Source organism: Spea bombifrons, chromosome 2 (genome assembly GCF_027358695.1).
Source record: "Spea bombifrons isolate aSpeBom1 chromosome 2, aSpeBom1.2.pri, whole genome shotgun sequence".
NCBI classification, from domain to species: Eukaryota; Metazoa; Chordata; class Amphibia; order Anura; family Pelobatidae; genus Spea; species Spea bombifrons.
In genome coordinates this window covers 99,541,388-99,569,122 of record NC_071088.1, presented here as the reverse complement: position 1 = coordinate 99,569,122, position 27,735 = coordinate 99,541,388, and the positions used below count along the sequence as shown (strand labels likewise).

Genomic DNA, 27,735 nt, shown 5'->3' with positions numbered 1-27,735 from the left:
CACACACACCAGGACAGGCTCTGCCACACAGACACCCGCATCAGTACGGGTTAATCTAGACAAAGCATAAAAAATGCTTTCCACACTGGTTTCTTTTTTGTGTGTTTCCCCCTTTGTGTATTGATGTCCCAGCCAGGCCCCCCTTTTGGTTTTAATGTATTCCCCCCTCACCCTTGTGTATTGCCTCATGTGCATTTGTGCCCCCTTTTGTACTGGTTAATGTACCCTTGTGTATTGCCCCCCAGCCAGCAACCCCTCTTTGTGGATTATGTGATGCCCCAACCACCCTGCTATGTACTTATACCCCCTGCCACCCCCTTTTTGTATTTAATTGTTATCCCAAGGCAGCCCCCCCTTTTAAATATGTGGCCCCTTCCACCTATCACCCTAACTATTTTTGTTTTAATACTTACTTTTTTGCTGCCTTCCTTCCCTACAGACTGCTCTCCTCTGACGTGCTCTTCCAGCTGTCACGAGGAGCTGTTCCACATGACCCCACCCCTTGAGCATGGCGTCTTCAAAGGGGCGGGACGAAGAGCCTTACTGAGGCATTGAGAGGCATAGCGCAGGCATGCCGGCTGCTTTAAAACTCGCAGCCGCATCGGCTGCAATGGCATCTCACGGGTGCTGTGGGCAATTGCCCCCCAGGCCTCCCTGAATCTAAGTTAAATGGCCATGTGGCCGCCCACCGAAGTGGCTGATTCGGCCGCACCCTGTCTTCTAAACATCTCACCCTGCACGTATCTAGAATTTTATTCTGGAGTCCCATCTCCTTTTTATTTTAATGCCCATTATCAAATTCTTGTTTAACAAAAATGATTTGTTTTAGTGCTGTTCAACAAATATAATATTCTAAATTCTTATTCCCTACTGCTTCAGATTCTAGCATATACCATGGTTCTCACAGAAGCTCTACATTTTTTAATTTGTGAATGTGAACCACCATATTAGTTTGGTAGCTCTGATTTGATCTGGTAACTTAATCCTCCCTTAGAGATTTTCTTAGCTAATATATTGGTGCTAATTCTAGGCCTCTTGCCTCTCCAGAGATGCAGAGAAACTAGTCTGGACCATCTCTAGCCAAGGTTTTGACACAGCTAACAGGAGCATACTAAAAAGATATTCCCATTTGGGAATTATGTATGAATTTAGTACGTTAATTCGTCGTTAGAGTGGTGGATTTATCAATATTAAGCTTGTAATTTGAGACCTGACTGTACTTGTAGATTTCTGTCATAAGGAATTTCAACTACTCAGCTGGAGATGTAATTGAGATCAGAGTGTCATCGGCATATAAAGCTATTTGCAGTTCACCTTCACAAGTTGGAAAGCCCTTGATATTTTGGTTATTCCTCATATTTATAGCCAATGGTTCAACTGGCATTATATACAAGAGTGGGGATAAGGCACATCCCTGTCTAGTTCCATTCTTCAAATTAAACCACTGGAAACAAATGTTGGGACTGACCATTCTAACCGATGGGGTGGAGTAAAGGGCAACTATGGCATCAGAAATCCAACTCTCCAAGCTTAAAGCCCTTAACATGACTCAGATATCTCAAGCTGACTCTGTCAAACGTTTTTTCGGCATCTAATGACAGGGTCAGCAAGGGCATTTGTTTCTTCCTTGCGAGATCAAGAATATTTATTAATCGTCTGACATTATTACTAGAGGGTCTTGCTGGAACAAACCCCAATTGGTCCGGGTGGATAAGAAAAGGGATGACAGTTTTGAGTCTTTAAGCTAAGATAGAAGCATAAATGTTCATATTAACATTGATAAGAGTGATAGGTATATAGTTTCTAACTTCTTTGGAATCTTTATCATGTTTTAAGATTGGGATGATGTTTGCATTTAATAGCTCACTAGGAATAGATGTTGCTAAAACAATTTCATAAAACGTGTCTGTTAATCGAGGAGAGTTAATCTGTTTAAATATTTTACAGAACACATTTCCAAACCCATCCGGGCTGCGAGTTTTAACCGTCTCTAATCTCTCTATTTCCCTTTTTATCTCAATCCTCTCAAAAGGGGAGTTTAAGGTAACCTCTGATGGTTGCTTTAAAGGTACACCAATTAATAATATTTGAGGTATCCGGCAAAAAAATATTAGAGGCTATATAATCTTTGTCTACCTGACTCCTCAACAGACTCTCATCCATCCTCCATGTGTCTTGAACCCATGGAATGTTAGGTCCTAATTCCAAAAATAAATAGCTATGGTCTGACCAAGAAATTTCTTTAATGGAAACTTTATTAACTTGTTCTATCGTCTGAGCTTTAACTAAGCACAAATCTATTCTAGAATAGGAGCCATAGGGTCCAGAGAGATGGGTATAATGTCATTCTTTTGGGTTCAGCACTCTCCAGATATCATATTAACAATATTTTTACATATGTTTCTTAATTCCCTAGCCTGCTTACTAACATTTCTATCTATCATTTTTTTTGTAGTAACTTCTTAACAAGATCCAGGTCCACAACAGTTAAAACATCTTTGTTTTTCATTTTACTGTTAAGTATACTTAATAAAGCTATACACTGTATATTGTTTAAAATGGCTGCAAATATGACAAATGGAATTCTGTGAGCATACTAAATTATTTATATATGAAATATATCTGCAATTATGACCCTTGACGTAACCATTAAAAAATAGATAATTTGAAAGGTGTTAATCTTTTATTACTGATTTTGGCATTGGTTTATCTAGGTGGGACAGAGGATGCAGGTTATGGGAAAACATTAAGAATACAGAGGTGTCAAGAAGAGGCTGCCTTTCATGTTTTAAAGTATGAATTATATTATATAAGAACAATATTAGATATGCTAGTTCAGTTTCAATTGTGTCATGAATAAGGTGTTAGGCCAAGTGTAATGGAAAATCATATACCCTAGTATGTAAACAAATTCTACATTATATTCATAAAAATATGCACACAGGTCAGAGTATACTAGTAAATTATAAATTAGTTCTTTTTTAAACACTAAACAAAACAGGTGCTGATAAGTGTTGCAAAGTCACTATGTATGTATCCCTCACATTAATAAAAGTGAGTGCTGCCAACTAAAGGTCAAGTTGGCCAAAATAAAAGTGAATTAAAAGAAAACATAAGTGGAGCACATCTAAAATAAGAAGATGAAATATGATACTTCACAATATGTGTTTTTCTTTCTTCTGGTTTTCAGACTCTCAAACAGGGAGGTGAAAAATGAAATAAATAAAAAAGCTTATAGTGCAGTAATTTTTAGAAATAGAATTACGTTCATTTATGAATATATCTGGTAGAATGGGCCCTTACTTTATTAGAGCAGTTTCTGCTCAAATTTGTAGTCACTTGTGAACAAGGTTATCAAACATCCTGCTAATGAACTTGAATAAACCATTGCATGTTGTGAGTATAAGCCTGTTGGTATAAACAGAACTATTGATTATGGCACCATTAGACACGCAAAAGGCTAAAAAATATTTTTTTCCAATTGCATGTAGTTTTTATTGATTTACACAATCATTGAAAGCAATAGATATTGATTTATTGAGATAAATCAGTAGTCTTTCCTTGAGAAAAATGTTTCAGTAATAAAGTGGTGCACAGGAACTGTATGTGGTGCAAGACAAACTCTGAGCACTATTAATTTTTTTTAAACACTTAATATTATTATTTATTGTTTTATACAGTGCCGTCAAATGGGACTTGCATTATTTTAGATGTATAATAAGCAGCACCTTTTCTTTTTAATAAATTGATACATTTATTACTAGCAATAATAATTTGTTAATTTGGTCCTATGTGCAAGTGATATTACTTTAAATATTTGTAATATTGTTTTATATAGTTACTCCCCAAAAAACACTACTGTCTAAGTGCGTCAAACAATAGCAAGTAACCTCTTGGATTTTAATCCAGGTGTGTCCAACCGTACTCTTTTTTCCATGATGCATATTTTTAAGGATAAGGAACAGCAAGGGTTAACAGACAGCCAGGGATCAGCTTTCTATACCAAAGATGGGTCAAACGCTATATACCATATGTGTGCTGTGTATATGTTGTAACAAGTAATTCGATTTTTTTATTGTGCAGGAATATTTTGAAGAAAGCTTCTAATATGCCGATATGGCTACAATTGCTGCTTTTCTACCATTCATATTACATTTTTTATGCATCCTAAGTGAATTACATTATTTAAATAGTTGATCTTGTTCTGTGAAATGTATAATTCTGCTCTAGAGTTTACAAAAAAAAATCAAAGTCTTGTTTCTGCTCAGAATGTGTTAGAAAACGTGACATAGTTGCCTGTATGTACAGTAGATGTTTATTTTTCCTCTCCTCTTCTTGTTTAATGCATTTTGGGTACTTAATGGTTCATTCATGTGTGTAAAGACAGACGATTATATTGATGCAAATGTAAAAGAAATTGCATTATAATGTGGTGACTTTAACAAACTTACATTTGAGGTATTCTGCAATTGTATTCTTTGCCACATTAATATTATAGATATTAGAGAGATATCAAAATAGAGCATTTATTGTCATATCATGTTATGTAAGGGATTGATGTTATTTATAATAGGTGCCTTGTTTTTCTTCATTGGACATAAAGTGTAAGAAATATTTTAAATTAAGATTTATAGATTTTTATGTGTTCTAAATTGGGTGCACTGAATACACAAATGATGATATATACTGGTGGTGTTAGGAACTGAAGGGAGCTATAAGAGTCCTTAAAATCCACAACAATTTGACAAAGTGGAACAGACAAATCTATTTGACCTGGTAAACTTTAATAGAACTGAGGCAATGCAATGAACTGCGGTACAGAACAGGAGGAAACATTAGTTCCTATCAATAGAGATAAATCTTTGTACCCCCACAATCCTGTAACATTACTGATATCCCTACTCTAATTCTGGCTGAAATCCAGCCCAATGTTTTTATTCCTTTGTAAGCAGAATTTCATAGTGAAATACTCTATTATGAACACTATTATGATTGCAGGTCAGTCTTGCTTTTAAATCTCTCCACTGTTAATAAACTTCCTATAAACTGGATGCAACTGAAAATGAGTTGCCGTCCAAAACTCTATAGTTACAGCTGTTTAAATATGTAAAGCAGTTTGTTAAATATGCAGCTTTATTGACCAAGAAGGTTAAATATAAGTTCATGCATCTTTTTTATGGGTCTGCCAACAATTATATCAAAGACAAAGTTTTTTGTAACAGTGGGTTTTTAAAGTGTTAATTTATAAACAAATGTAAAAATTAATTGCAAGCTTTGGAAACCACAAAGATATCTTCTTCAGACATGTTGAGACTTAAATTATTAATACAGCTATACAGTTACAGGTATCTAGTTTACTAGATTTAATTTTATTTACAGTTAAAGGTATGATCTTTTTCATATGTGTTAATTTTCCTTCCATTGCTAACATAGCGTGTAACGGAAGCCTCTGTTACCTTGGCCCATGGAGAGGACAGTTTTCCCGCCTGATACAGGTTTTACCATGTTTCCCCAAGTACTAGAGACTCTGAGTCTGAGGACTGTGGATCTGGCCACGTCTGCCAGACTATAGGTCAAAGGGGGATTACTGTTGCAACATTGGGGCACCCTTGTTTTGAAAAGGGTTTTTTTTGCACCTGGTTAAATTAATGGGAACATTTGTCTCCTGGTATCAGGTATTGTTGGTATTTACTGTCATTAGGTGACTGAGATAATCTCTCCCTGGTGTGAGTAAACAATCAGTTCCTGACTAGACTGTTTTATCACCTCCGGGCTGCTAGGTACCGGGAAGGAATCTATTATACTATTGTTCTCCTGGAGTGTGAAAACCTTTGTTTGCTTATTTGTTGAGTTTATTTTCTCCTGGGACTGTTGTCAGTGAGGATGGTTTGGTATAAATATGTGTGGGTGCCCCCCTAATAAAGAGAATAGTTCCTGTTTGACCCTCAAGCCTTCAGTCTTGACTAATGTTTTTGGGGGTAGCTTTATTAACTTAAGCGGCCAATATTCTGGTATTGACCAGGGTCGTGGCTAGAAACTGCAAGTATTTATATACCGTATTTATCGGCGTATAACACGCACTGGTGTATAACACGCACCCCCATTTTTGAACAAAAAAACTTCATCAGAATCACTGCTATCTGGGAAACCACACACACACAGTAAGACACACACACAGTAAGACACACTCACACTCAGACACACACAAACTCAGACACACACACAGTAAGACACACTCACACTCAGACACACACACTAAGACACACACAGTAAGACACACACACACTGACACACACACACACTAAGACATACACACACACTAAGACATAGACACACACTAAGACACACACTAAGACACAGACACAAACAGACTCAGAGACACACACAAACAGACTCAGAGACACACACAAACAGACTCAGAGACACACACAAACAGACTCAGAGACACACACAAACACACTCAGACACACACACTCAGACACACACACCCTAACCCCCCTTCTCAGGATCTCCCCTCTCTCTCCCTAACCCCACCCCGGTCACTTACCTTCAACTCCTGTGTTGGAAGCGTGAGGCCTTTGTCTCGGGTGCCGGCGCTTCACTGCTGAGCGCCGGCACCCGAGACAAACGCCTCACGCTTCCAACACAGGAGTTGAAGCGCTGAGACAGGCGGCTGAGGCTGAGGCAGGCGGTGGTGGCTGAGGCGGCGGCTGAGGCTGAGGCAGGCGGCAGGCGGCGGCGGCTGAGGCTGAGGCAGGCGGCGGCGGCGGCTGAGGCTGAGGCAGGCGGCGGCGGCTGAGGCTGAGGCAGGCGGCGGCGGCTGAGGCTGCGGCAGGCGGCTGAGGCTGAGGCAGGCGGCAGGCGGCTGAGGCTGAGGCAGGCGGCAGGCGGCTGAGGCAGGCGGCTGAGGCAGGCGGCGGCGGCGGCCGCCAGCAGAGGAGTCCTGGATTTCTGTCAGTCAGGGGGGCCCGAGAGTTGCCGAGCGGTCGTCTTCAGCAACCGCTCGGCACCCCTTGGGCCCCCCCCTGACTGGCAGAACTCCAGGGCCCGGTCGCAGTTGCGACCCCGGTAGTTCCGCCACTGGCTCTAGGATTTATCGGCGTATAACACGCAGGTAGGGTTTCAGCTTCATATTTTAGTTAAAAAAGTGCGTGTTATACGCCGATAAATACGGTATATATATATATATATATATATATATATATATTATATATTTATTATAGTAAATATATAATATTTATTATAATCATATTGTATATCTATATATATATATATATATTATACTGTAAATATATAATATTTTTGTGTTTATTATATACTATTTGATAAGTGCACTAGTCAAATAAGTTCATTACACAAAAAATCACTTACAGCTGTTTATATGTCAGGGCCTTACCGCTGGGTGCTTTACTATCCTTAGTTTATTACACTATATTGATTAATATAAGCAATACATATGTATTTCAAAACACAACTTATGTGTATTCTATTGTCTTAATTTTCTCTTCTCTGAATCTGTTATGTCCTGGCTAGTGAGTGTGAGAGTGTCGCAATGTTTTAAAAAACATATATATATATTATTATTTATTATTATTGTTAAAACTATATTGATTTGTATAACCACAGCAGAAAATGTGATTTAAATAAATACTATGTAATATATATTTTGGTTGATTGTGTTTACAATAATAAAACAATTCTAATTCAAAATATAATTCTTAAATTTTTTAAATTAAAATATTCCTATATTGTACAATTCACTAAAAGTATAAAAAAATGATTAGTTGTAGGGTGTAAAAGTACATTAAAATTAAGAATGTGCAAGGATCTTTTGGTTTTTGGAAAGGCTCCAAGGACACTTACTCTTTACAGCATTATTTGAAACAGACTGGTAGCAGCTTCTGCCTCAATAACTTATTGCAGAAAATGATTCACAAGGACAACTGGGTCAGAGTGTGTTGAAAATGAATGGTCCCTTTGGGATATCTAATGAAATAAAAGTTAACCAATTATCGGTCTGTTTGCAAGACATTCATTTATTAATTGAACTTAGGATTGTCAAATAGCTGAGAAGTGTAAAAAGGATAATAGAGTGCATTTATAACGTAAAACATTCTGTTCATTCCAACTTGTCCTGAAAGATATAAAAAAAAACTGCCATAAACAAGTCTCACATCTTTTTAATGTGATGTTTCTTTTAAAATACACAAATAAGTTATGAAAAAAAGTTATTAAAAATCCACACCCAATCCTAAATTTGTAATTGAAAAAAATTGCAAGGAAAAACAATTTAGTCTTCCTGCAAATCCTGATAGCTTCCCTACTGTTGGGAATTTTATAATCTATTCATCATGCTAAGTTTGCCGCCTTGGGGTTACACTAGACTCTGCTCTCTTCTTCACCCTTCACATCCAGTTGCTTGCTAAATCTTATTACTTTCACCAGCCAAATAGTTATTGAATTTGCATAAGCAGACTAATCCTCGCATAAGCAGACTAATGTTCTTATCCAGTTGCTCTCCATTTGCTGCCCCATTATCCATTACTAGCTCTCCATACCCTCTGGAATAAAATGTAAACTCCTGACCTTTACCTACAGCTCCCTTAGCAGTACTGTGCTTCTCTATATCTACGATGTTATCACCAAATATTCTCCTGACCTTCATGTTTGGACTAGCATCTCTTTGCAACCGTTATTACACCATCCCAATCATATACACTAAATGGACAGCAGTATTGGGACACCCGATCATTACACCAACGTTTATTACATCACATTCTAAATACATACACACTAATATGTAGTTGGTCCCCTCATTGCAGTGTTTGTGTGGTAAGTTTTTGCCCAGTAGAGCATTTGTGAGGTCAGGCACTTATATTTGATGAGAAGTATGTGTTTTTAGGTGTATACATGAATAATTATATGTAACTATATGTAAACGTATGTAAAGCTACCCGTGAGGCAGGAGGGTGCTTATTATAAATGTACACTATATTTCGGCTAAATTTGTACCTGGGTATTATACACAAGTGCATATTATACCCAAGATTTTTAGGTAGCTGAGTTTTGTTGCATCCTGCTCAAAATGTCTGTAGACTTTTGTACTTTATGCGTATATGATTGCCGTTATTGCCCTTACACTAACAGGGACTTTTATGGCGTCACATTCTAAATACATAGACATTAACATGTAGTTGCACTACCTCGCAGCTATAGCAGCTTTCTGTGGGATTTTTTTGATCATTCATCCAATAGAGCATTTGTGAGATCAGGCATTGATGTTGGACGAGAAGGCCTGGCTCGCAATCTCCATTCCACTTCATCCCAAAGGTGTTCGATGGCGTTGAGGTCAGGGCTCTGTGCGGGCCAGTCATGTTCTTCAACACCAAACTCATCAAACCATGTCTTTATGGACCTTGCTTTGTTCACTGGGGTACGGTCATTCTGGAATACAGTAGAAAAGGGGCCTTTTTTAGTTAATTTTAATGGCAAAAGTTGTAAAATGCTCACTAAAATTCCACATATTCAGGGAAGTATAGAACCTATCCTGTAAATACCCACAACCTGAATCTTGAAAAGAAACCATGCATGCCACTACTCTCCGCTCATGCCACTACAATCAAGTCATCTCTTACCTTCTGTCTCATTCTACATCTCCTAATTTATTGCAACCTTGCAGGAGCGTGACATTCTTTTTGATCTGTACCAGTATGTCTTAAAGTGTATTGATGTTATTGTCATTGATTGTTACTGGTGTTATATATCACCAGTTTCAATTCCTTCCTCTATTGTAATGACACTACAGAATCTGCTGGTTCTGTATGAATTAAATGTAAAGTAAGAAGTAATTGTTCCACAATATAAAGAGCACCACGTGTATAACCCTAATGTATGTATCCTAAAACAAATGTTCACTGTTAGTGTTAGTCTGTGTACTGAAAAATGCTATTTACTTACACCCTCCTAATCACTGTAATACAGGCTGTGCCATGTTAGAAAGCATTTTGGGTGTTGATTAATATTTTGCTTAACAGATGGCTTTGCTGCAGTCATTGCATGTTGTGTTTTTTCCCCCTATTTGTTTTGTCTAAAACAATACTAAATCTATTTATGGGTATTTTCCAGCTACTTGTAACATTTCATTCCAATTTCTTGGCAGGGGAACATCTCCGCATCTGTCCCCAGGAATACACCTGTTGCACAAACGAAATGGAAGACAAGCTGAGTGAGGAAAGTAAGGTGGAATTTGAGAACCTTGTTGAGGACACAAGCCGTTTTGTGCGTACTACCTTTGTGTCTTGGCATAAAAAATTTGATGGTGAGTGTGTTATAGGTTTATTAACATTACATCACAGGCTTATGTCTTTTTTTTTAGATAAAAAAATTCAGACAATGCTTTTTTTATGACATATGGTTATTCAAAGACTAAAATGTAAGTTTAGGAAATATATATATCTACACAAACACACACAGTTCTGTGCAAACGTTTTACGCCTGAAAGGTTTAATGCTTTAATGCTTGAAAGGTTTGTCACAACAAATATTGATTTGATTTAGATTTTTCTTCTGTTCACTCATTTTGCTAAGCGATAAAAATAAATTATTAATGTCTATTTTTGAAAGTATTCTTACTTCACAGCACGCCTTAAAAAATAGACATGTTAATGGTTTATTCTTATCATTTCAGAGTAAACACGAGCCGTCCAAAGTTTCATGTGTGTTCATCAATCAGATGCTTTTTAAAGCATAGCGCGTGCTGCTGCATACGTAGCTGTCAATATCTGAGTTCACTTTTGCATGCAGCGCATCTTCTATGTAGCTGGCACTCAAGAGGATAATCTGGAACTAATGTTGCAGGAAATTGTTATACGAATCTCATGTTACTTTGTATGCATCTGTAATACGGACTCTTAACTCTTTACAATAAAACTGTCCGGGAACATTTTTCATACATGGTGCCAATGTAATTGAATAGAAGACCGATAAAGTGAAACACCTCTCAGTTTTTGTTACATTACTTTTAAACCTTGACATTTAAATGAGAGAATATTTTAGTTACTTTTAATGGCAAAAGGGCTTGTAGAAGCATTGCTATATCAACTGTGATGCTGTAAACCCCAGGGAGACGATTCGTTTGACATTTGGGTACAGGTGCTATGCAGATCATACATATGGGTCCCTGGGCAGTTACCTCTTCGGAGCCCCAGAATTCCCCAGAATTCTAGCACTATGCAATTACCTAGTGTGCCTTATGTATAAACATCCACTGGATCACACCAAATTAGCCACAATCTTTCAAGAAAGTAACCATTCATTTGAAAGGGGAAAATGCATTGACTCGTGTTTGGGTGTGTGTGTCCCTTAGATACGCTTACTTCTCTGACCCACTGTTAAGGGAAAATCACACTTGGCTGCATTTCTAAATTGAATGTTTGTGGATGATTGAAAATTCTGTATATGTTTCTTTGAAAAACATAACCAGGGAAACGATGCTTGACATTAGTATGTAACCATATTTGACATATTTTCAACAGTTTTATTAAAGTCCATTACAGGTTTTTTTTTTTTCTTTCCGTCTTTTATTTTTTAAAGGAAATATAAAAATAAAATGCAGACCAATTATAAATATTTTTGTGCTGACAAAATGTACTGTAAATATATATACAAATAGGGGTCTGTCTTAAGACTTTGCATACCTAAGAGCTAAGACCCAAGAAAGAATTTTATAAATATTTACCAGACTACTTTACTAGGCTGTATAAGATCCTAACCTCATGCAATCATTACATACTATTATTCTAGCTTGATAGCACCTTTGTATTCATCAACGTTGTCATATGCTGGCATAGAACATGAGTTGAGAGCAACATGTTCACTAAATATATTGATAGAATCATACAAGTGGTATCTAAATGTACTGATTACATTGAACTTCATAAGAAAGTAGTTAGTTACTCAGGGCTTGGGTTTGTGGTTAAGGGATATAAACGGTTACTGAATACTTATCTTCTCGTGTACTAACTGCAATGTTGCATTACTCTTGTAGCATCTTAATTCTATTATGTATGTACAACTGCATTTCACATTTTCCTGATTAATAAATTGTGATTTGAAAAAAATAAGAGCAACTTAAAGAAATTGATTTGTTGGTGATTAAACCCCATAGAGTACAACAGATTATGTTGTTGGAGGGAATGTAACCAAAAGGTACAACGTTACATATTTGGTATAGGTGTCCCTTGTTACAACCACTATGGAAACTAACAGTTTGATATATCGGACATGAGAGTACTTGTTCTTGGTTTTTTTTTTTGTTTTTTTTTGGAATATAGTCCATTACCTTATCAATATCACACCAAATTTAATTTTCTGACCATTCGATTAAGATAAAATTCAGAAGGCTTTTTTTTTGCTTCAGAACCAACATTTGGGGGAGGTATCCAAAGAGGGAGGTCCCTGACACCTTCTGGACTCACCTTTCACCTACAGCAGCACCATCTCAAGGTTTAGGAAAAGCAACAGCAGCACTGTGCCAGTGGATACACACATCCACCAGCATGCTAGGGGACTAAATTTCTCCAAAAATTGGACCATTACCCAATTACATGTACGGGCTCAAAATGCATTGTTTTCAATGGGTTTAGGGACCACCCATTGTCCTTAAGGGGTTAATGAATTGATCCGTCAGAGTAATTTACATTTATTTATAAAGCGCCGGCAGATCGGGCACCACTGTTACAGTCAGATGAACAATTTAGAAACACATACAATAACACATACAATAACAAACTGGTGCAAAGGAAAAGAGGGCCCTGCTCTTGCGAGCTTACAATCTAAAGGGTAGAAGCAGCAGCAGTAGAATGTATTTATCAGAGTAAGTGATCCACAGTAGTAACAGAGGCAGGGCAAGGCAAGGCATATGGCAGGGACTGGTAGACAGGCATATGGTACAAGACTGAATTTGCCCCATTATTAGAGAAAAAAAACAAAACAAGAATTGTTTAGTCGGGGCAGCAGGTAGACGTTAGCAGCATGGGTTGTCTGCGTCCATCGTGCAGACCGTCCCTAACTGTCAGTAGTATACACAATGCTCCAAGTGAGGTCTCACCAGTGCTCTGTACAACAGCATAAGTACTTCCCTGTTTCTACTGCTAATTCCTCTCCCTATACAGCCAAGCATTCTGCTAGCATTACCTGCTGCTCTACTGCATTGTCTGTCTACCTTTAAATCCACCCAAATCCCTTTCCTCACACATTGAGGTTAGGACAGTATCAAATATTCTATAGTCCGCCCTTGGGTTTTTATGCCCTAGATGCATTACTTTGCATTTAACCACGTTAAATGCCAGTTGCCACAGCTCTGACCATTTTTTCAGTTTACCTAAATCATTTGCCATTTGGCTTCTCCCTCCAGGAACATTAATCCTGTTGCAAATGTTTGTGTCGTCAGCAAAAAGACATACATTTCCATCAAGACTTTCTGAAATTTCACTAATAAAAATATTAAAGAGAATGGATCCAAGTACAGATCCCTGAGGTATCCCACTGGTAACAAGACCTTGTTCTGAATATACACCATTGACTACAACCCTCTGTTGTCTGTCACTCAGCCACTCCCTAATCCACTCAACAACATTGAGATAAACTCAGAGATTGAGATACTGTACCACCATGATTAATTACTTTAGTCACCCAATTAAAAAAAATCAATACGATTGGTTTGGCATGATCTTCGTGAGGTAAACCCATTGTTGTTGGGTTTTTTTTGTTTATGTGTGTGTATATTGTAGTTTCAGAGTCAGTGAGTGTGTGTGTGTGTGTGTGTGTGTATATATATATATCTATAGTGTTGGAGTCAGTGTGTGTGTATAAGGCATGTCAGAGTCAGTGTGTAAATGTATAGTACTGGAGGTCAGTGTGTGTCTGCATACTGTAGTATCAGAATCAGTGTGTTTATATATTTATAGTTTCCCGTGTGTGTGTATGTTGTTGGATAGTGTGTGTATAAGAGTGCCATGTTAGCATGCATGGTGTTGTGTATATTGCAGTATGGCATATTGTGTTAGAATGTAGGTATTACTGTATGGTGTTAGCAGGTGTATGCATGTGTGTATGATGTTAGCATGTATATTTCTGTAAGGTATTAGTGTTTGTGTGCATAAGATGTTAGTGTGCGTCTGTTACTGTATACATCTAATGCTTATCCCTTCCCTTTGTAAATGCTGATTGGCCATGGTGAAAAAAAGTATTAAAAAAACCCACAGGTTGTAGGACCCATCAATCACCATAACCATCAATGATGCCCCTCCACATTTCCTTGGCTACTTCTACTTATCAGACATTTATATGTACCTTCCTACACACAGTACTTTCTCACTTTTCCTCATCAAAGAGCACCAAAACAGTTTGTAATGATGCCAAAATGTGGCAAATTAATTACATTTCAGATATTTTGCCATTCTTTTTCATTTGTTTCATTGAGAAACTTCCTCGTTATCAGAGATTCTGCACAAAATTGGCATAAAAGTTTTATGAATCCGAATGCACAAGTCTAGTTATTTTGTATTTACTTAATACATATTACTTATTTACTTAGTACAAAATATATTTTATATTATGATAGAACAGATACATTTTGTTTTTAAAGTGTCAGAACTGGATACATAAGGAATAACAACAATATCCAACACATTTACACAGCAAAGCTCTCTGATATATATATATTGTCTTTTATCGTGATATTGCTTCCCTGTGTATTTTGTAAGTCGTACCGTCATAGTGTCAGGCACTACCGCTGACAAGGGGAAATTTGTTCTTGGAGTTCAGGAAAGCAGCATGTGTTCTCAGTAATGTGTAATAATGGCCTGGGGTGCTTTGGAGGAGGGGGGGCATTGGCTACACATCTTTTACATTCAGGAAAGCCTGTATTTCATTACAAGGTTTTATCCTAGAATAAGTCACAAACTGAAAGGGGACATTTTTATAAACCTAAAGGCATAGGCTTAAAGGCACTTTAAAGGCATAGGCTTAAAGGTGCAATATTTCTTCAGTGCCCTACCTTTGCACACTCACTCGAGTTACACATTCATACACACATGCTATCTGTTGTTTCTCCCCTCCTTCTCACCAGTATTCCTCTCACCCAGAAGCCATTTACCATATACTCACCCCTGACACTCTAAAACCAGATGTCAACAACCCTGTACACTCACAATAACACCATACACTACCACCCATAAACATGCCAACACCAAATATTAATGCACACAATCACACCAACAACACATACTGACATGCAGACATACTCATGCTAACACAACACAGTAATACACATGCACACACTCAAATGCCATACACTCACACATACTCATACTAACACATTAGACTTAATCATACATGTACACACATTCACTCTCTCCCTCTCCCATCATCAGTACAGCTTGAACATCTCTCATCCCTCTGTCTCCAACTTCTTAACTTGATCAGATCCCTTACCACAGCAGAGTAGCTTAATATGTGTTACATGACTCCGCTGAGTGCCGTTGTTACTGGACACCTGGACACACTCTCTAACGCCATAGTATGATTTCACCATCATTGCTCCAAAGTACCTTCAACATTAAATTTCTTCATCTGGCATAAAAAAGTGCCCATGAGAGTAGACAATCATTTTACTAAGAAATAATAATGACTGCAATCTGTCGAGCTGTCATTCATCACACATTACTGGTTAATCGTTTTAGAATGCATGTTAGTTATTCCAACCTGTACTAAACTTGCATGATGTTACCAGTTAAATAACTTTGTATTTTGTTTCCTGGCTGTTGTCTGTTCAAATGAGGAAATATCTCTGCTATTTTATCACCCGCTTCACTCTGCCTCTTATTAACTTTTTTTCGCTTCAAAATCCCTCGAAGTATTTGTTGCTGCTTGTATGTGCTACTACTTTATAAGACAAAGATTGATAGATTTTTCAAATTGAAAGGGAATATCTCTAAATATACATACATGATTTACTAGCTTTAGAAAAAATAGCGACTAGAGGCCCAAATTTTCACTTCTTATGGAGATCAGTTTGGCTGTAGGTCTGACAGTTTGATACTTAAGAACTACTCCATGAATGACTTTTGACGGGATTGCCATTGACGTCATTTTACTGCCAAGGTCTAAAGTTATGTTATATTTTTACTGGCACAGTTATTTGAAACTAAGTATTGGGAAAAAATAAAAATAAAAAAAATAAAATAAAATAAAAAATATATATATTCAATTCATTTGTGAGTTTCAAACTTCAGTAGAAATACACCAGATGGGTGTTTGTATTCAATTCATCATCCTATTCACATTTACACACTTGTCTCAGCAATAATTCTTTTTTAAGTATAATTATGCACGCCCCTGGAGCACAATGTATGCATACAAACATGCCTATTTGTCAAAAACAGCTGCATGTTGCAAATTTGAAGAGGAAATTTTGCATTGCAGATCCATTTGTAAGAATGATTAGCAGCTCAAGGAACCCACCAATAATATATCTTATATAATTTGGTATAGACATTTTTAACTCGTGATTGCTAAGTGTGATGTAATAAAATTGTAAGTGGATAAATGCCAATATGACTATATATGTATACACCACGGAAGTTCCATGTAGCTAAACACTTTACATTTTTCAACCTATTTTTGTTATTTTTTAAAAATGTTTAACTTGTAACAAGTGTACTCATTTCATTCAAACTTATTTACATAAATATGTATATGTAGGGTTATTGTTAGGACTAATCTGATCTAATCTATCTACCGTATTTATCGGCGTATAACACGCACTGGTGTATAACACGCACCCCCATTTTTGAACAAAAAAACTGAACAAAAAAAACTTCATCAGAATCACTGCTATCTGGGAAACCACACACACACACACACACACAGTAAGACACACTCACACTCAGACACACACTCAGACACACACACCCTAACCCCCCTTCTCAGGATCTCCCCTCTCTCTCCCTAACCCCACCCCGGTCACTTACCTTCAACTCCTGTGTTGGAAGCGTGAGGCGTTTGTCTCGGGTGCCGGCGCTTCACTGCTGAGCGCCGGCACCCGAGACAGACGCCTCACGCTTCCAACACAGGAGTTGAAGCGCTGAGGCTGAGGCAGGCGGCGGCTGCTGCTGCTGCTGCTGAGGCTGAGGCTGAGGCGGCGGCGGCGGCTGAGGCAGGCGGCAGGCGGCAGGCGGCGACGGCGGCCAGCAGAGGAGTCCTGGATTTCTGTCAGTCAGGGGGGCCCGAGAGTTGCCGAGCGGTCGTCTTCAGCAACCGCTCGGCACCCCTTGGGCCCCCCCTGACTGGCAGAACTCCAGGGCCCGGTCGCAGTTGCGACCCCGGTGGTTCCGCCACTGGCTCTAGGATTTATCGGCGTATAACACAGAATAAGAATAAACAAAAACCTCATGCCAAAGCCACTTTTTGAATTGAATTTTTGAATATTGACAAATATTTGTGACTTTAAGGTTCTATGAGGCTAGGTTTCCACTTGGGTTTTTGTCCGGCGTTTTTTTCTTGATGAAAAACGCCAGGAAAACTGCCAAGAAAACTGCCACTGCATTTACCTGCGTTTTGGCGTTTTTTCTGCAGTTTTTTCTGACATTTTAGCCTTTCTGTGGAAATTGCTTTTTTTGACCTTAGGCAGTTTTTCCAGCCTTTACAAGTTAGAAGTTTCACCCAGCTAAAAGGGATTAGGATAAATGGCAAGTATCTGCCCTCTCCTGATGTCATTTACTTGGTAGACCCTTTTGTCTCTTTTCTGTGGTTTGTAAGGCATGCTTTATTCCGAATGTCTGCTCCTCTGGGAAGATTGGCCCCAAATGATGGTGCAAATTGTTTGCTGTTGCTTTTGGCACGCAGGATCCAGTTGATGCGTTGGGTATGTTTGTTTGTAATGGCATGTTTGTTCCAAATGGTGTAAAATTCAATATGAACCAGTCCAGGACTTTGTTTTGTGTGAAACTGTTTGTTTTCAGATACACAGATACTGGGTCCATCCTCTGCATTGTAACTGTGGAAAAAACGCCATAAAAAACGCCAAGGCAATAAACCCACAAGGCTTTTTCATGGCGTTTTTTCTCTCCCATAGACTTCTATTGGAGAAAAAAAGCCAAGATTTCTTGCAAAAAACGCCAGAGTGTCAACACGCTGCAATTTTGAAAAACTGCCACAGAGCCCAAAAAAGCAGAAAAACGCCAAAGAGGACTGAAAAAACGCCAAACAGAAAAACGCCAAGTGGAAATGGCATTTTGCGATTTCCTATTGAATTACAGCTAACATCTGGCTGCAGCCGTTTTTCACAAAAAAACGCCAGGTGGCGCTATTGGCGTTTTTATAGGCGTTTTTAGCAAAAAAAAACCAAATGGAAACCTAGCTTGAAGAAGATGCAGAAATTGTAGCTGCACATGCAAGATTGCAATATTCCTAACAAATAATAACATATTAAACCCTTTAAATTCATGAGTTTTCATATAGTGGACTTTGGTCAAGTTTCATAGTTTTGCTGTAGGTGATGGTATTGCATTTTGCCTAAGGAAACCTATTTATTTTGCTTTTTTATGCCTTTCATAAAATATAATGGTACCAATCTGAAAATATTATAAAATATTTCCCCATGGTTTCCTAATATATACTAAGCCAAAAAATTAAGCAAAAGAAAACTGTATTTCTTAAAACCCTTAAATGAATATATGTGAGGGAAATGATGATGTGGAGTCATTATGGGTAGAAATATATGGAAAGAAAAATAATAAAATACTGATCGGGGTTTGCTATAAGCCACCAAATATAATTGAAGCAGCAGAAGATCAATTATTAAAGCAAATAAACAAGGCAGCAAATCACAATGAGGTGGTTATTATGGGGGACTTTAACTATCCCGACATAAACTGGGAAACCGAGACCTGTGAATCTCATAAAGGAAACCGCTTTCTGACTATAAGTAAAGATAATTATCTGTCCCAAATGGTACAGGACCCAACCAGAGGGGGCGCTCTACTGGACTTAATATTAACCAACAGACCTGACAGAGTAACTAATGTGCAGGTCAGAGGGCACCTAGGAAATAGTGATCACAATATAATACATTATAACTTGTCGTTCAATAAGGGAACTCTTAGAGGAGCCACAAGAACTATGAACTTTAGGAAGGCAAAGTTTGATCAACTAAGAGAAGCCCTTAACACTGTAAATTGGGAAAATGTCCTCAAAAACAAAAGCACAGATACTAAATGGGAGATTTTTCAAAATATCTTAAATTCTCACTGTGAAAAGTACATACCGTATGGGAATAAAAGTGTCAGGAGCAAGAGAAAACCAATGTGGATAAATAAAAATGTAAAGGTGGCAATAAATGGCAAAAAAAAGGCATTTAAGCTACTAAAACAGGAAGGCAGTGAGGAAGCACTAAGAAGCTATCGGGAAAAAAATAAAATATGTAAAAATCAGATAAAAGCAGCAAAAGTGGCGACAGAAAGACTCATTGCCAAAGAGAGTAAAACAAACCCCAAAATGTTCTTTAACTATATAAATAGTAAAAAGGTTAAAAATGAAAGCGTCGGCCCCTTAAAAAGTAATGAGGGAGACGTTATAGACAGGGATCAGGAAAAAGCGAATCTATTAAATATATTCTTCTCTGCTGTATTCACAGAGGAAAATGAAATGCCAGGTAATATACAGCAGGATGAGATAAATGCCCCAGTACATGTCGCCTGTCTAACCCAGGAAGAAGTGCAGTGCCGCCTAAAAAAAATCAAAATAGACAAATCACCAGGTCCAGATGGCATTCACCCCCGCGTTCTAAGGGAGTTAAGTAATGTAATAGACAGACCCCTATTTCTAATATTCAAGGACTCTATAGTGACCGGGTCTGTTCCCCAGGACTGGCGCATTGCAAATGTTGTGCCAATATTCAAAAAGGGGACAAAAAGTGACCCGGGGAATTATAGGCCTGTTAGTTTAACTTCTGTTGTATGTAAACTGTTTGAGGGTTTCCTAAGAGATGCTATTTTGGAGTATCTCAATTAAAATAAATGTATGACTCCATATCAGCATGGGTTTACAAGGGATCGGTCCTGTCAAACTAACCTGATCAGCTTTTATGAGGAGGTGAGCTCAAGACTGGATCGGGGAGAATCGCTGGATGTCGTATATCTTGATTTTTCCAAAGCATTTGATACGGTGCCACATAAAAGGCTGGTACATAAAATGAGAATGCTTGGGCTGGGGGAGAATGTGTGTATGTGGGTAAGTAACTGGCTCAGTGATAGGAAACAGAGGGTGGTTATTAATGGTACATACTCTGAGTGGGTGACTGTTACTAGTGGGGTACCACAGGGGTCAGTTTTGGGTCCTATTCTTTTTAATATATTTATTAATGACCTTGTAGAGGGATTGTATAGTAAAGTATCAATCTTTGCAGACGATACTAAGCTCTGTAGCGTGGTTAACACAATAGAGGACAGTGCACGATTACAAATGGATCTGCATAGGTTGGAGGCTTGGGCTGGGATGTGGCAGATGAGGTTCAACACGGATAAATGTAAGGTTATGCACATGGGGAAGAAAAATCCAGGCTGGGAATATGTATTAAATGGGAAAACACTGGGGACGACTGACATGGAAAAGGACTTAGGAGTCTTGGTTAACAGTAAATTTACCTGTAGCGACCAGTGTCGGGCAGCTGCTGCTAAGGCAAATAAAATCATGGGGTGCATCAAAAGGGGCATGGATGCCCATGACAAGGAAATAATTCTACCATTGTACAAGTCACTAGTCAGACCACACATGGAATACTGTGTACAGTACTGGGCACCAGTGTACAAGAAAGATATAGTGGAACTGGAGAGGGTTCAAAGACGGGCAACCAGAGTAATAAGGGGAATGGAAGGACTGCAGTACCCAGAAAGATTATCAGAATTAGGGTTATTTAGTTTGGAGAAAAGACGGCTTAGGGGGGACTTAATAACTATGTATAAATATATAAGGGGGCAGTACAGAGATCACTCCCAGGACCTATTTATATCCAGGACTGTATCTATAACAAGGGGACATCCTCTACGGCTGGAGGAAAGAAGGTTTCTACACCAGCACAGACGGGGGTTCTTTACAGTAAGAGCGGTGAGACTATGGAACTCTCTGCCAGAGGAAGTGGTAATGGTAAACTCAATAAAAGAGTTTAAAAGGAGCCTGGACGTGTTTCTTGAAAGCAATAATATCACAAGTTATGGATAGTAGATTAATAGGGACAGAACGTTGATCCAGGGATTTATTCTGATTGCCATATTTGGAGTCGGGAAGGAATTTTCCCCCTGGTATGGGGCAATTGGCATCTGCTTCATAAGGGTTTTTTGCCTTCCTCTGGATCAACACGGTAGGGACACAATATGTATATAGGTTGAACTTGATGGACTTTGGTCTTTTTTCAACCTTATGAACTATGTTACTATCTCGATAATATAATTATATATAATATTTCTTTCAAGTACTAGTGGACTGTGCACAAAGTCCATGAAGGGTACAGTACATAACATTTGCCAGAGGAGATACTGGGGATGAAAATACAGTGGTCTGTGCCACACACTACATTCTTAAATAAACATTATACCGTATATATCCTGTCCTACTATTTCACTGTCCCCTTAACCAGCAACTAGGTTTTAAGCTTGTAAGAGCAGGACCCTCTTCTCCTTTTGTACCAGTTTGTTATTGTGTGTTTTTTAAATAAGTTTACTGACTCTTGTAACAGCGCTACAAAATCTACTAGCTTTATACAAATAAATGTGATAATATATATGAGGGGAGGGTGCCATGACAGTAGAAAGGGTAGACACACCTTATGTTACACTGACCAATGACCTGCATGTGAATAGGGTTCAGGGACATAACTTGGGCTATGCAGCTCCTCTAGTGATAAAATCCCTGTGTTAAACATAGGCAGTATGCATACACACCATATACAATGAAAAGCAGCTGCGGCGGTGTCGTATGACCATTTAAAGCATAGCAGCATCACTGAAAACATATATAATATACATAATCTACTTTTTACGTGTCTAGACAGGAAATGTTAAAAGCCCTTAAAACGCTTACTACTAGGCCAAAAAGTACATTGAATAAAAGTTGATTGCTCACCCTATTAACTTAAATGCCCACTAGTTTAAGAAAATATGATGTAACAGAAATTTGGTGTAAGTGTGTGTGGCTAAAATGGGGGAGCGCTGTGTGTTTTACACATGTTAGAGTAGTCTGATGTGAGTTGTGTTCATACCTTTACATTACATTTATTAATAGAGTTTAATTGGGTAAATTCATGTGGGGACATTAACCATGTTTCTCACCCTCCTCCCATGCTGAAACACAAAAAGAAGGGAAAAAATGATTAGTGATTTTAAAAAAATAATAAATAAATCACTAAAATAATACAATAAAAAATAATAAAAATTAACAAAGTGAGCTAAGTGATGTCATTGTGACATCACTGGCATTAATGACATGTTCAAGAGGTCCCTAAGAGTACCTCTAACTATTTTTTAAATATATAAAAAAAAATACAAATTAATTAAAAAAAATAAAATTAAAAAATTCATAAAATATATATAACAAAGATAAAAATAATAAAAAAGAAAAAACCCTTACACCCCATTGCCCTAACACAATATCTACCCAGTATACCCCTCCTGCCCCTGTTCACAACCCCTAAACCCGTTAAACCATAAGCATAAAAATTCTACGCATAATGTACATCTTATAGTACGTTCCCTATAAGTGCAGGGAAAGTTTGGAAAATCTATATAAATTAGGTATTTCTGAAATCAGTCTATGATGGTCTGGACAAAGTTAGATGGAATCCAGGGTAAATATAAATATTTACGATAAAAGGAAAAAGCAAACCACTGTGGACATGAAACATTGAAGGAGAAAAGGGACGATACCAGGGAAAGCTTAAAGGTAAGCTTTAAGAGGCAAAACAGATTATTAGATATGCCAAAACACACGAGAAGAACATTATCAGGCTAACAAAAACAGGTGATAAAAGATTTTTTATATATATAAGAGAAAGGAGAAAATGTAAACAAGAGATAATTTGACTAAAGACACATGAATAGAATTATATAAATGAAGGTAAAGATCTAACCGACTGCTAAATAAATGCTTGTGTTCAGTGTTTTACAGAATAAAGTGAAACAAAAGAACTCCGTTAGAAAAGAGAATTAGGGAGATGTAAAAATTAGTGTTTACAGAGGATGAAGTTCTACGTCAACACTACAAAGTAAATCATACAAATCCATACACTCTAAGTTAATAGAATACTTGTGAAGTGTCATTGAAAAACCATTAGCAGACTTATTTAACCCGTCACAGTTAACATAAGTAGTTCCAGAAGATTGAAAGTTGGCAATTATAGTGCCACTTCACAAAAAAGTAGCAAGAAAGTCTTTTATCAGTAGTTGGGAAATTAGTGGAAACCATGCTAAAGGAAAGGATTGTAAAATATCTGGATTTAAATTTCAAGGTATGTCTTTTCCAGACAAAGGTCTGAAATAGGGTAGACATTCTGGATAAAAGGAGCCAAGTGACAAATGTTTTAAGCAAATTAGAAGAGTGATCAAGAGTGTGGCTTCTGCAGTTTAATGTTGATAAATCTAAAATAATGCACTAGGGGGTCTTTTCTGTCAGTGAGAAAAGGATAGAGGGACATAGGCATAATTATTTGTGAGGTAAGCAGACAATGTAATTAAATGTCAGAAAAGAAGTATTATCACAGTTCTGTGTACAGTTATCTCCAGAAGTATTTTGACATTTTGAAGTTAGTTTTAGAGGAGGTCTACTAAAATTGTGAATGATTTGCGAGATAAAAATTATCAGAAAAAAACTCAAGGGGATTTAACATTGTACAATAGGGAAGCTTTTTGAACAATGTTGATTTGGTGGCAATTACACTGTGTGGAGGAGGTTGTGAGTGCTCTGACTCGTGTTCTTGATGGAGAAGAGGCACAAAATGTAAGTTGGAGGTTTGCTCTAGGCATGGAACACTTCTCGGTGGAGCAACAAGTGCCCACTACATTTTGTGTTTTCTCTTGGATCAGATGATTTTTCCTGCATGTTAAAAAGCCTTTATATACCTTTAAATAGCTATAAATCAGCTGACAGCATGCAAGGGTGCCTTTTCAAATTATCCTGTCCTAATATGCTGCCTACCCCAGATGCTGTGTATTATTTATGTTTATTTGTTTCAGGAGACACTGGTGATTGGTCATTGATTAGCAGTGTTCTTCTTTCCGCAGCCGTTTCTCAGTATGTGCTATAGTGCTGTGAAAAAGTGTTTGCCCCCTTCCCAGTTTCTACTCTTTTTGCATATTTGTTAGACTTAAATGTTTCAGATCATCAAACTAATTGTAATATTAGATAAAGTTAATACAGGTAAACACAAAATGCAGTTTTTAAATGATCTCATGTATAGAAGGAAAAAAGCTACCAAACCCTATCTGGCCCTATGTGAATAAGTAACTGTGCCATCAGTTACTAAATCAATTAACCAAAGTAATTGATAATTGGGTTACATTTCACTAGAAACACCAAGACATGATTACTGCCAGCCCTGCTGAATCTAAACATCAATTAAATAGAACATGTCTTGTAAAGTAGGCTAAAAGGTCTCAAAAAGCAGCACATGATGTCACAGTATAAAGAAATTCAGGAACAGCTGAGAAACAAAATAATTGACATTTATAAGGCTTTTGGAACAAACCATGGTGAAAGCCATTATCTACAAAAAAGGAAAACTTGGAAAAGTGGTTGACCTTCCCAAGAGACGATGGCCTACCAAAATTCATCCAAGAGCGTATCAGCGACTCAGTCTGCATTCTTTTGTCACCTCCTGGATAACATGCAAAGCACTTCAGGCCTCACATACCTCAGTTAAGGTCAGTGTTCACAATTTAACAATAAGAAAGAGAGTGTGCAAAAGTGACATCCATTGAAGTATTGCAAGGCAAAAACCTTTGCTGACCAAAAAACACAAAGGCTCATATTTGCCAAAACACATCTTGATGACCCTCAAGACTTTTGGGCTAATATTCTGAAGACTGATGAGTCCAAAGGTCCCGTTACATCTGACATAAAGCTATCACAGTAATTCACAATAAGAGCATCATACCAACAGCCAAACACAGTTGTGGTAGTGTGATGGTCTGGGGCTGCTTTGCTGCTTTAGGACCTGGGTGACATCATAAGGGTCGGAACCATGAATTCTGCTCTCTAACCGAAAATCCTGAAGGAGAATGTCCAACCATAATCAAGTGTGGTTGGGTTATGCAGGGGGACGATGATCCGAAGCACACAAGCTAGTCAACCTCTGAAGGGCTCAAAAGAAACAAAATTAAGGTTTTGAAGTCCTGACTTCATGCTTGAAAACCCTCAAATGTTGCTGAATGTAAAAAATTCTGCCAAGAAGAGTGGGCCAAAATTCCTCCACAGTGATATAAAAGACTCATTACCAGTTATCGCAAATGTTTGAATGCAGTTGTTGGCTTTGGGTCGCAATTACTTTTTGCATGAGGGATATGATTATTTAAAAGCTGCATTTTGTGTTTACTCATGTTGTCTTCTCTGGTAGACTTTGAAATCAGAAAGAACTCTGATCTCTAGTTGGTATTATTGTCTAAATCATTTTGGGATGATCAGACACTGTAGTTATACCCCCGACATGTTTCTGCTCATTCTGAAAGTCAGATTAAAGTGATCATGGGGTAATTGTCTTGAATTTAGCTTGAGATTTAGACCTCTGTATTAATGGTTGGCAATATAAAAGCATCTGGTGCTCTAAAACCCTCTCTATGTTGCCGATTCACTAAAAAATTTGAACATTTACATGTGGCCTAGCACTACTTAACGTTATTACATTTACTGGGATACCTTTTTCTTCCACAATAAGAAACATGGCTTTATCCCCTTGATGATGTGTTTAAAAAAATAAAAATTGAAAATGGAAAAAAGTTTAAAAAAATAAATAAAAATGTAATAAAATGTAAAAACAAACCCAGTGATGTCATCATTATACCACAATGGAAATTATCCAGTTAAAAGAAAATATGTCCATAAAAATTAAACAAATAAAAAATAAAATTACAAAAATTATGTTTATGAGCAAGTCCTAAAATTGACATGCAACTTACCAAAAATCGTGGCATAAAAAGAGTTAAGATACCAGCATCTGAAATACCCTAGTTTTCAAAAGTATATGGTTTGATGGGAAAAATTAAATTGGCTGGTTCCAAAGATATAACAAATAGTTTGACAAAGGCTGGTAGTAGAACTAGTGCATGGAAAGAGTTAAAATACTAACATTTGAAATACTATGGGATATCTAGTGTTCAAACATTTATGTTTGATGGGGGGTAAATTGGACTGACTGGCTTCAAAGCTGTCTCAAATAGGACATGTGGGCATAATGACCACGTCAGAATTCCAAGTTGAAAAACTGAATAGTGTATGTTCCAAATTTTTACTTCCCAAAAACCTGACATACTTATGCATGGGTGGTATTACTGTACTCAGGAGATTTTGCTAAATGTCAAAGATGTCCCAAATAGCACATGGGGCAGAATGACCTGTTTTTAAAAAAATGGTTTTGAAAAATAAATATGCTACTTGTACTGTATGCTGTGTATGTATTAGTGTTTCTGTGTGAACATGTATGTGATCATGTATGTAAGGGGGAACAAGGGGCAAAGAAGGCACAGACCAGCTGTTTGGGGCAAAGATAAACTGTTAGGGGGCATTGACAAGCTAGGTGCAAAAATGTCCCAAGGAGGCTGTTCTGGGTTAGAATGGCACTGATAAGCTGCTTGGGGGCAAAGGTGGCACTGTGGGTTGTGTTGCTTGGTGAAGTTGGGGAGCCCTGGGGAAATATTTCCACCTTGGCCCTGTGGTTTTTAGTTATGCCTCTGATATTGCCTTTTAACTTACTGAGATTTTTCCATAGTTTGTTTTAGCATGGTCCAATGAAAATATAATTAAGAATTCTACCTTATTTCTACCATAATTGCAATCCTGAACAAACACTCTCTTGGTTACAGACTGCTGTTATGAATCCAAGGGTACAATTTAATGTACTTTCAAGTGGAAAATGAATTATTTCAAATCTATGCAGCTCAGTAGCAAAGATTCAGTCACCTGCAGGCTAATATGTACAATCTAAGCATTTACCAGCAGGCTTTTACATTATGAACAGTGAAAACCAATTTTATGTGCACAAAAAGATATGCACTTTTTTAACTGATGTTCTTTTCTAGAAATATGTAAGGTTTACTTTGAGTCTCTATTGTCCTTGCAGTATAAACACGGGATTATATCGAGACAGTATATAAATATCTGCAATGAAGAAAAAAAAATATTTTCCAAAAGTTAACATTTAAAACTGCGTAAAAAAGGAGAAATTGGACAGGATTTAGTGAAAACCTTTCAGAAACAACTTTGTTTTCTTATAGAAGGAGCCCCAACCTGCGAAATACCTTAGTGAAAGCTGATTCTCAGCATTCTCAGCCCAACCTTATATGGTTACTTAACCATGTCTCATTTACCAGCAGTGCAACAGTATTATCAAAGTTGAGCTACGGGCAGCACCCAGGTTCTCCTGGGATACTGACAAAGTAAATTAAACCCATTGGCCAGGACCTCTTTCCTCGGG

At 37.6% G+C, this 27,735-nt stretch overlaps 1 protein-coding gene across 1 annotated transcript in view; it reads left to right on the top strand.

The window, feature by feature from the left end:
* The window catches only part of GPC6 (glypican 6), a 245,333-nt gene that overhangs the window by 46,871 nt on the left and 170,727 nt on the right, over positions 1-27,735 (top strand). The window contains exon 2 of the mRNA XM_053455371.1: positions 10,160-10,318. Coding sequence (XP_053311346.1) covers positions 10,160-10,318 — 159 coding nt within the window. The remainder of the gene's footprint in view (positions 1-10,159; positions 10,319-27,735) is intronic.